Source organism: Carica papaya, chromosome 2 (genome assembly GCF_054855325.1).
Source record: "Carica papaya isolate Zhongbai chromosome 2, ASM5485532v1, whole genome shotgun sequence".
Classification (NCBI taxonomy): domain Eukaryota; kingdom Viridiplantae; phylum Streptophyta; class Magnoliopsida; order Brassicales; family Caricaceae; genus Carica; species Carica papaya.
Genome location: NC_142310.1, coordinates 35028717 through 35040592, shown reverse-complemented (window position 1 = coordinate 35040592; position 11876 = coordinate 35028717). Strand labels below are relative to the sequence as shown.

Below are 11876 nucleotides of genomic sequence, written 5' to 3'. Positions count from 1 at the left end.
AGACAGTTTAATTTACTTGAAAAAGGATAAAGGTGGTAGATTTTCGTAAGCCGGATTCTTTACTGTTACTGAGCAGTTTTTACCGTGGGTGGCAATAGTAAGATATAAAGTGGAAATAGTAAAATTAAGACTTCCTTAATGGATAGCTATCAACTTGCAAATCAGAGGTGACATTTGTGGGTTGGTTGAACCCAGACATTTCACAAACCCAAAAATAATTTATTTATTTCATATATGTTTTTAATTAAATTTTTTTTAAAAATATAAAAATTTAATTAAAACTATATCATATATATATATATATAAACTATGTTTTAACTTAATTTTTATATACAATAATTTCATACCAATCAAATCAAAGGCAATAACCAATAAAAAAATTATCATATACTTTTGGTAAAATTTAAAATCAAGTAATTATTACGTGAGAAGACCCATTATTACTTTATATTTTTTTAAAACAAATTTGTGAAGATAATTAGAGAATAATTAAATTAATTTATTTTTAGCAAAAAAAAAAAAAAAGAGAAGAAGGGTAACGAGAAAATGAGAAAAAGAAATTACTATTTGTAAAGATTTTAGCTTTTAATCAACTAATTATTCTTAAATATTGAATTAGAATACAATTATGACATTTAATTAATGATTTTCTGTGATGGGGTTAATTCATTTCTTGATTAATAATTAAGTTTTTAAATATAATATATATATATATATATTTAGTGTATTGATTATTGATTGAAAGCTGAATCACTATATCTATATGTAACGGGTTGGAGACACGTATTTGACAATACAATCGTGCCAACTATGTCTCGTATGAATAATGCCATAAGCGTCATGTATGCCATAACCCATGTGAAGACTTGAAATAATAAAAAGCTTCTTTAATACTTTTTCATTTTCCAATAAATTATTTAACTTCAATCTAATTTATTTATTATCTTTTTAATCATATTATACATATCGTAATTTATAAAACCACAAATAATTTAGAAAAGGTGATTTATATTATTAATTTATTAGATTATAATGTTAGATTAAAAAAATTAGAAATGTTAAATTTTTTTATGGTATGATGCATGCTAATGAAGACGATCAAAATTTTGTAACACCCAACATTTGTTTTTTTTTTTATTTTTATTTTTTTTAAAATATAGTTATTTATTTATTTATTTATTTTAATTTAATAAAAAATGTAGGTAAAAATCTGTTAAGAATTAAATTAAAAATAATTTTAGAAAAAATGAGTAAAAATTTAGGTTATATGAGTATTTTTAAAAGAAAAATTAGAAATCAATAGTTAAAATATAATTTAAAAAAACTGCGCCATGTCAGACGTCCGGTCAGCAGTCCCGACCAACCAGAATAAGCCAAGTGGCAGAGGCACTGATGCGGTAGGCCACGCAGGGGAGAATCACGTGGGCGATCCGCGTGCACGCGATCGAACGGTTGAAGTCCGTTCCCGTGCGCACGGACGGCACAGATTGAATTACGATGAATGGTTCAAATTCACTCCCTATTTAATCGCGATCAGACGGTTCAAATTAAAAGCGATGGACGGCTCATATCAAAAGCATATGGGTATAAATAACCCCATCCGCACCCAAACTCTAACCCTTGTCGCCAGAACCCTTCGTCGAATAAGACAACCCAGCTGCCGGGGAGCCAACTGCCGCCATTCACCGCCGCCGCATCGAAACATTTTCTGACTGCCAAAAGAGGTAAAAATTTTATTTTTTACATGAAATTCAATTTTAAACCACTCATGCCCAAATCGGAGTGAAAGAACCGACCAATTGGCTGAAAAACGCCGCTGAAACCTGGCGGCGCCGCAGTGAAAGAACTGGCCAATTGGCCGAAAAATGTTGTCGAAGCCCGGCGGTGCCGCCGCAGGAAATTTCATAAACCGTCTTCAATGAGACCCTTCTCGATTCTCGTTTTGTGTAATTTTTTTACTGTTTTTCTCTCTACAAGTTGACCGAAGTGAAACAATCAACCGCAATGTGAGCTGGAATAGCCGCCGCACCGGAGAGCCCCGACGCCGGTGAGTTTTACTTTTTCGTATTTTTCGGCCCACCGAGGCCCTTTAGCGTGTGTACTCGCAGGAATCGATGTAAAATCGACCGAATTCGGCCGAAAACGGTTGACCCGATTTTCAAAATTGGCCGAGTAGGCCCTGAGACTGATTTTTGGGTTATTTTGGACATTTGTAGGTATCGTAAGCGCGTTTAAGTTTCCGAAGAAAAATTCAGGGAACCTAGGGATCGCCCGTAGGCGTAGTAAATCATTTAATTTTTCGACGTCAAATCAAGTAAGGACCCCTCACCCTATTTCCTATCATGGAATTGAATTTTGAATAAGTGAAATACTGTATTTTATACAAATTAAATAGATATGCATAATTAATTACAGATTGTTAATGGAGCCCGAACCGGACATTATTCTCTATTAATTTCTGTTGATTGATCTTGCAGTCTAAAAGCATGATGGTTTCTGGTTTATCTATTTTATGGTTTAAATGCATGTATTATTATCTTACTTGACCACTGTTTGATTTTGGGATCTAAGATATGATTGCATTACCGGATGCATGTTTATTTATTTATGTAATTATGTTTGATTTGGTAACGGAGACTAAGGAAAAAATAGGAAAGGAGTGTGATCTAATAAACAGGTAAGATGACAGCCTCACTAGATATCCTAAGAGATGGTGGATGGATCAGGTTCATAGGGAGCCCTACCGTGAACGTTGTCCTATACTGGACAGGGTATGCAGACTTGGTCATTCGGCGCTTATACCGGACGGAGTATGGAGACGGTTCGCTTCACCCTCATACCGAACGGGGTATGGGAACGGCTATATAATTAAGATTGTTAAGAGAAATAGTTCACGTATAGTAAGGACACCCCTATGGATTCCTATGGATACTAGTAGGCTGGTGAAACGAGAGACGGTTATGATTTAATTTATTATTAATAAATGTGAATTTATAATATGTTTTATATTGCTGATCGTGCATGAAGTTATGATCTGTATGATATTGTTGCTTCTATAATTTGTTTTCATAAATTCTCAAACGGTAAGTGAAAAGTAAATAATTTTATTTTTAATAAATGTATTGATTTAAATTTATTGATCTATTAGTTGTTTTGATTTTCTACCAACATTTACTTCTGTGCCGGTGATATAGTGTGATGTTCTTACTGAACTAGTGTAGCTCACATCTTATTTAATCATTTCAAATCAAGAGGACCTGGTTCCCGAGTCCAATCCGCAAAAAGATTGCTAATAGATGCTAAATACTTTATATTTTTATTTAGTTTTCTTATTTCTCGTGTTCCTTTCAGATAATTCATTATGTGATGTTTGTTTAGTACTTTTAAGTTATTATGTAAGGGATGTAAATTTTAATATTTTATTTTGTTTTCGCACATAAATTATTATATATTTTATTTTGGATTTCCGGGATCGTTACAGATTTAATAATTAAATTTGGACCCATAATTTTTAATTTATCTTATATATTTATAAAAAAATTAAAAATTTTATGTACTTTTACTAATTGAGATTAAAAATTAAAATATTATTTACTAATAATGATAATGAATATGATATATCATTCCGTGATTGATGCCACATACATGCCTACTTCATGTGTTCACATTTATGAATTATAATATTTCTGTAATACGCTAATTTTCTAAAGTAAATTTATAATTGAATTATAATATTTCTGTAATACACTAATTTTCTAAAGTAAATTTAATTATAATATAGTTGATTATATAGTAACCCTTAATTAGTGGTAATGATTATTAATTGGGAGGGAATAAAAATTAGATAATTACTCGAATCATTAATATTAATAATAATATTCTACATTTTAAATTAAGAACAATTATCAATCTTTCATAAATAATTCATAAATTACGGTTAATTATATTAATACAATTTATAAACGTCACTTTATATAATTATGTTTAAAACATAACATATTAAAATTGAATTCCTCATTGAATATTATAAACGTCGCTTTTGGTATATATTCTGGCATGATTTATTTAAAATTTTTATTTCAAAATTATAAAAAATACAAAAAAAAAAAATGCACGTTAAATTAAATTGATTTGACGTTTGAGAAAGTTTTTAGAGTTGAATTGCTTACATTATTATATTTTATAGTTTTTTATTTGAATAAAATTATATTATATAGTTTTTATTTGAATATTAATAATTGATTCTACGTGCATGCCATTTTGCAATGCGTAGGGTGGATAAGAATTAAATTAATATCGTAACTAATCAAATTAACAAACGAGTAAATATATAATAATACACATAATTATTCGGCCAAAATTTATTATATAAAAATACCCGTTGACAATTTTTAATAATCAAATACTTTAATATATATATATATATATATATATATACGCGTGTATTTGAATGTGTGTGCGTATATATATGTATATATATATATATATTATGTAGAAAGAGAAAGAACATAAACTGAAATAGAAGAAATAAAAAACTATCGACATCACGAGTTGTTGAAGAGTTGTCATTTTGTGATAAATGTGTGTGATTTGGAGCAATTTGATGATTGGAATATTAGCTAGCACATTGCATACATATGTATATATATATATATATATGTATTATATACATATATAGTTACACAATTACGCGTATTTTGAGGACGAAATTCTTTTACACATTTTTATTCTATTACAATTTTAAATATATTTCATAGTATTTAAAAAATTAATTTAATTAACGACATGTGAATTTATGCAATATTAATTTAAAAAATAATTTTTAAAAAACGAAAGTTCCAATTTGGTCAGTTAATTAAAACAAACCAAAGTTATGAAACCATAGAGATAGAAATTAATTTCAAAATTTTTATTGGGCTTTCGAGGTGGGTCTTTAAAAATGGTAAATGTCAAATTCCAAATTTTCAAATATTTTTAAAGCCCAATATGATCGAATTATAAATAATTAATCCATTTACAACTCCAAATTGTTGTATATATATATATATGTATATATTAATATTTTTTAACTTAACCGTTGATATTTATATATGTTTTATGATGAATTTGAATTACGAGTATCGTATTAGATCTTCAAAATTAGCACGTAGTCGTAACATGCTGTCAGCCTAATATTTCATTGGATCCAATCCAAAAGACCCAAACCCATAAGCCCAGTCCCAAGCCTTGCACGAACGACCTCCATTTTTTTTTTTTGCCACCTGTAATCCAACAAAGGGGAGGAGTTTTAGTACAAAGTGAGGAGAGGGGGCTCGAGTGGAGGGGGAGAGTGTCGGCTTAGAGAGAGAAGGAGAGAGAGAATAGTAAAAAGATACTGGAGGGAACAATGAGATTGAAGGAAGCTGGGGGGAGGGAGAACAGCAAGTAGATCGACCAAAGCACCTTCACTGATGCGGGGGCGTAGGGAGAGGAAGGAGAAAGATCGAGAAGATAAAGGGAGGGGAAGGAGACTAACTGGTGTAAAATTGCTGGGAGAGTTCGAGGAAGAGGAAGATTTGAGTGAACCATTGCCGAGGGATAGAAAATGGAGGCGAGAGGTAAGAAAATGTAGAATTTCATATTCTATTATGGTAATACTTGTCCGAATTCCTACTTTTTCTGATTTTGAAGTTTCGATTGAGTCCTAGTATCAAGAGAGAGTTGGGTGGGGGTCACAGAACTGGACTGGAGAAACTAGGATGATATGGGATGGGAGTAGGATTGGTTAGGAAACAAAGTAGGGGAGGACCGATTGGATGGGAAACGGGTGAGGAGTTGGAATGAGTGTGAACCAGGTTGGCTCAGATGAAGTCATAGAAATTGAGGAGAAGAGTTAGATAGTGTGGTAGGAGGGGAGTGATGAGAGTGCAGGGATCATCGGTGTGTATGTTCGAGCATGATCAAAATCAGTGAGAAGATAGGTGTGTGTGTGTCCTTCACAGGCCAGAGGCTATAAGTCAGTGTGGTGTGTATATGTGTGGCCTTTACAGGCTGTGTGTACTGTTTCGGATGGCCTCCACAGGCCGTGAGACGGAGGGCTGTTGCGATATGCCTTGTGCGTGTTTGTGGCCAACAGATGGCCGGTATTGGCATGGGACTCTTGTTTTTTATTTTAGAAAGTCAATATAGGCGATTGCGTGCGGTCATTCAGTGTCCGCGGGTGGCAAGGTTGAGTGCTAGTGGATGTTCAATGTCTGATGGGAGCATTGGAGAAGAGAGTATGGTTAGGTAGTATGTCTGGCTGAGTGGAACGAGGAAGGGGTCCTACTAGGAGAAGGAGTTATAACATTGTGGAAGGGGTATGGAAGGGTGTGTTGGGATAAGAACTAATTTCTACAATTTAGTTTCGAAGTTCTACATTTATTTTACTTTGCATGTTTATGTTCATTAACTTTATTTCCATATTTGTCAAAACAGTAGTATGCATCAAAATGTCTAGAAATAGAACACCTTGCATGAGCAACGATTAATATACGATATTTCGTTTGATAAACACATGAATGTATACGCTTTATCACTATTGAGAATAGAATTGTACGATGTAGATTGATCATGTACTCACTAATAAATTTTTATACATTTTGGTGAATGAAATAATGTGAACTCGTTGTATGATGCACGATTATTAAGAATTGAGTTTACGGGTTACAATAACGCCTCCATAATTAGAACGGGGCGTTACTTTTGAAATTATCGCACTCTCTCTATTTCTGATAATGAGATGTCAAAATAAAAAATTTTACGTGTAATTTACTTATTCATAATTTGAGCCATCACAAAATTAAAAATTACATATATGGTCACCAAACATAAAAAGAAAACTCACACTTTAATTTGATGCATTAAAATTTAATATACCTTTAACCATAACATATCATTTTTAACCACGTCCAGTTAATTTGATAACACAATAATTTAACATACAAATAGTAATTTTTTTTTTATAAAAAGATTATTAAGATTAAAGAAAATATTCATTCAACAAAACAAAATAAAAAAAAAGCATACAAATTTGAAATATATTAAGTTATTAAATAAAACGATTTAAAGGAAAATAAAATAAGATAAAGAAAATTAATAAAAAATATTAAGTTATTAAATCGAATATTTTAAGGGAAATAATTTAAAAAAACAAAAACAAAAATTGGTGCATCTTTTTTTTTTTTTTCCCTTTATCCAAGTCAACGAGCTCCAACTTCAAAATTCATGTGATTGACTTTGACGATTATAAACCAATAAGCCAATTCAAAGAAATCTGCTGGCACAAAATTTTCAACAAGACAATAATCAAGTGGTGTTTATATAACTATTGGAGTCAACAATAATTTGTGTCCATGTACTAAATTGTATGTAATTGTTTATTTATCAACGTGGGTAATATATTATAAAAAGGGCAATATGCAAAAATAAATAATTAAATAATTAAATAAAACAACACTAAAAGATATGTAAAACAATTGGAAAATTTGAGAATTAATTTAATTAGTAAAATTTTACTTTATATTAATTTAACAAACTCTTTTTTTCATATATATATAATTATATTATATGTGAATTTTTATGAAAAAGCATGCGGAATAACAAATAGTTAGTACTCGAACTTAATCTTCAAGCTATATTAATAGTTGAATTCTTTTGTGTGTGTGTATATATATATTAAAAAGAAATTGATAAGAATAAAATTAAAAAGTCACCTTATTTTTTAAATGCGAAAATATTAGGTTCCGTATTAAATTTATTATATTTAAAAAAAATTAAAATCAGTATTAATATTATTGTAATTATTTTTATTTGATTCGTAATTAACTAGTTAGAATAATATATAATTTTATTACTATAATTTATTAATACATATGAAATTAAATTTTAAACAGTTGTATTGTTAGTATATAATTTTCCCACTTGATATAAGTTTTGTATACACCTACTAAATAATTGAACAAGTGAATGTCAACTCCCAAACCATAACCACTAGAGTTTTCAAATTCTAAGTTTTATTTCCGTTCTCTTTTGTAATGTCATTCAAAGTCAACTCTTCTCTCAACTAGTTACTCTGCATGTAATATTCCACATGTTCCCGCGAATGCCCATCAAAATCGTATATCCATACATACCTATATATATATATATACACACATATACATACACACGTATCTATCCAAAGGGCTAAGCTTCATCCTTGATCAAAATAACCCATGAGTACCTCCTCCATGGTTAGCTCTCTCTTGTTTCTTCTCTTGGCTTTTTCTTCCTTATCCGCTTTTGCAGATGGTAATCTCTTTTCTTCTTCATTTCTTAAATAAAGATCTATATATATCTTATACTTACATCTGTATGTGTGTGTGTGTATATATATTATTTAATTATGTTTCACATTTTCAGTAAGCATAGACTGCGGCTCGTCGGAAACCTTCTCCGACGACAACCAAATAACCTGGGTCGGAGACGACGAACTCATCCAAAACGGCGAGTCATTCACCGTCCAATCAACCAAAACGACACTGCCTCAATACCTCACGACGCTCAGAGCCTTCCCCACCCGCAACAAGAACTGCTACGCCATTGAAGCCGACAAAGGGTCTCAGCTTTTGGTCCGAGCGAGCTTCTTCTATGGCAACTACGACAAGAAATCTTCGCCGCCGATGTTCGATCTCCAGTTCGACGGTAACCGCTGGACCACCGTGGTGACGTCCGGCGACGACTTAGTGTACTACGAGGCCATTTACTCACCTAAGAGGGGGAGTACAAGTGTGTGCGTAGCTCAGTCTTTTCCTAACATGGTTCCTTTCATATCCGCCATTGAAGTGAGATCTCTGAGCTCTGACATGTACGGACATGTTGATTCTAACCATGCTTTGTTTTTGAGGAGGAGAGTTGCTTTTGGCGCTTCTGATATCATAAGGTATATATATATATATATACGTATGTGCTCGTTGTTTGGTTTTAATTTTTGTATTTTTAAGAACATATTTACAAATAACCGATAAAATTAAGAAATATTTTTAGAAAAAATATGAAAATTCGTTTTTGATACTCGTAGAGACAAAACTTATAATTTATAGTTTTAAAAAATAAATATTTTTTTTAACATAAATTTATATATGAAATCTCAAAAATTATTTTAATTAAATATATGTTATTTTATTTTTATAAGTAATAGTAAATAGGATGCGTCTACCTTGGATTTTAATTTTCTTTTTTACATTTTAAAAATGTTTTAAAAATCAAATGTGTAAATTTAAAGTAATTTTTTCAAAAGTCAAAATCAGAATATGTTTTCGTTAGGTTTATATATAAAAATATACTTAATTATTATGTAACCTAATTTTAAACTAAAATCTCTCAAATTCATTTTTCAGGTTCCCAACCGACCCATTTGACAGAATCTGGATTCCAGCAGTAAACGCAGCAGGATTCACAGAACTCGAGAACGAAGCATCTCTAATTTTAGTTAACCTAAAGGACAACCCACCAAAAGAAGTTCTACAAAATGCCTTTGCTGCTCCAAACACCTCCATAATTATAACCCTAGGCACCAATCTTCCTCTTACCAGTGTCCCAATCTACATGAACATGTACTTCTCAGAGGTCACCCAGTTGTCTTCCTTAGACAAAAGATCCTTCAAGCTCCACATCAATGGCGAAGCCTCCTCGGATGAGCTCGTCCCGCCATTTGGAGTTGCAGGAGAAGTTTTTTTAAGTAATTTCTCCGCATCTTCCAATACCACTTTCTCGTTAGAGGCTACCCCTGATTCTACCTTGCCTCCTCTCATTAATGCTTTGGAGGTTTTCACCATCAGTGATGCTTTGACTGATGGAACACATACCAGTGACGGTAATTCTTATACATATATATATATATGTATATATAGGTTTTTTCGTTAATGACATGCTTGTATATAAGTATGAAACTGTGTTTTGTTAAATCAGTTGAAGGTTTAGCTGCACTTCAAGAAGAATTCAGCGTGCTCGGTGATTGGCAAGGTGATCCTTGCCTTCCTGCTCCTTATGCATGGGATTGGATCAACTGCACCAGTGATGTCACGCCACGTGTAACGGCATTGTAATTAACTTAAATACTTCATTATATTAATTTAATTATCATTTAAAAAAGAGTAAATATATGATTAACCACTTTAAATACTGCAAATAAATAAATAAATTTTTGCAGGCATCTCAGCAGCTTCGAATTGTCTGGTCGGCTCCCTGATTTCAGCTCTATGACTGCTTTGGAAACAGTGTGAGTTGGGGAAAGAAAAAAATTGCATAATCAAATTATATTTTTCTAATTTAAATTTAATTTTGTATTTATTTATTTATTTGTAATATGATATGTTGCAGAGATTTGCATAACAACAGCTTGGAGGGGACTATACCTGAATTTCTTGGCACCTTACCTAATCTGAAGTTATTGTGAGTTTAATTATCTTAAAACAAATTGTTTTGATTAAACTTGTTATTTTCATACTAATTAATCAATTTGAAATTGTAATTCTTAGGAACTTGGCAGATAATTTGTTCATTGGACCAATTCCCACCTCAATTTCAAAGAACAGTCAGCTAAAATTAGTGTGAGTAATCCATTTTTTTTTTCTTAATTGAATGAACGAATATGTTTAGATGAATTTAAAAATATGATAGTTTTTAATATATTCAAATTGTATATTGTGATTTAAATACCAGAATAACGGGTAATTCTGAATTATGTGCATCCGACAAAAAGTGTAAAACAAGTGAAACCAACAAACGAAGCGACGACTCAACAAATTCGTCTTCTGATGACAATAAGAAAAGTAATAAGCTACCAATAATACTTGGAGTCACGATTCCATTATTTGTTCTTATATGGATTATCGCGGGATTATTTCTCATAATGCATCAAAGGAGAAAATCAGCAACGATAGCAGACAACAATAATGCAGGTAAAATTACCAAATAACTATTTGTTCTAAAATTTTTTGTAAAAATAATATTTTATTTTAAAAATTGACAAATTTTAAATTAGTTTAAATTTTTTTTAAATAATTACTATGTAAATTAAATTATAATTTATCTTTGTTAAGTGCAAAATGGAGGATCAAAGATGAACAATAACAATGGAGTAGGGCAGGGCCAAGCAATGAATTTTCAGATGGTGGGACAAAATGTGATGAATGAATTTAAGGTCAACATTCAAGATCAAGATCAAGATCACAATCAAACTCAACATGGAGATCAAATGCATGATCATGATCATGATCATAATGAAGTCTAATATATGTGTATATATATATATATATCTCTATTTTTCATGTATTTTATTTTTATTTAATGGAAAAAGAGATTAAACCCATCATGCATGTGATGTTCATGATTAATTATTAATTCATATTTTGATTTCAATATTAGAAAATATTTAATTTTTCTCTATTTAATTTGGAGAGTGAAAATAAAAAGATGGCAGTAAAACAATAAACTTTGAATTGAGTTGGAATTAAGTGTATATATATATATATATATTTATATCATTTATAAAATTAAAATTTATATATGTTATATAATTATTCTTTTTATGTCAATATTTGGGCCCCGCCCATCATCCTTATTGGACAATTAGTCAATTCGGCCTTATCCCATTCCATTGTAATTTGATAGAAATCAATTGAAATGTTGTGATGTGATTTTAACGTAACATAATTCCAACTTTATATATGCCATGAATTATATTATATGATGGGGATGACACCTACGATTTTATATATGGCATGAGTTAATCCATTTTTTTTTATTTTAATTATTTCATTTTCGTTTTTAAATTAGCAATAGAATACAAATTCACTATGAATTATAATTATTAA

At 30.8% G+C, this 11876-nt stretch overlaps 1 protein-coding gene across 1 annotated transcript; it reads left to right on the top strand.

The window, feature by feature from the left end:
• Positions 1-8203: 8203 nt before the first annotated feature.
• On the top strand, positions 8204-11293 carry LOC110826251 (uncharacterized protein At1g24485-like). The gene is made up of 9 exons (XM_088212335.1): positions 8204-8310; positions 8422-8941; positions 9399-9874; positions 9970-10102; positions 10211-10279; positions 10381-10452; positions 10539-10610; positions 10723-10961; positions 11103-11293. The coding sequence occupies exons 1-9, from the start codon at positions 8235-8237 to the stop codon at positions 11291-11293; spliced, it is 1848 nt and encodes a 615-aa protein (XP_088068461.1). The 5' UTR covers positions 8204-8234.
• Positions 11294-11876: the final 583 nt, after the last annotated feature.

Coding starts and splice junctions, on each gene's coding strand:
- LOC110826251 (XM_088212335.1), top strand. CDS start 8,235: ATGAGTACCTCCTCCATGGTTAGCTCTCTCTTGTTTCTTCTCTTGGCT. Junction 8,942..9,398: donor GGCGCTTCTGATATCATAAG/GTATATATATAT, acceptor TTCATTTTTCAG/GTTCCCAACCGACCCATTTG. Junction 10,103..10,210: donor ACGCCACGTGTAACGGCATT/GTAATTAACTTA, acceptor AAATTTTTGCAG/GCATCTCAGCAGCTTCGAAT.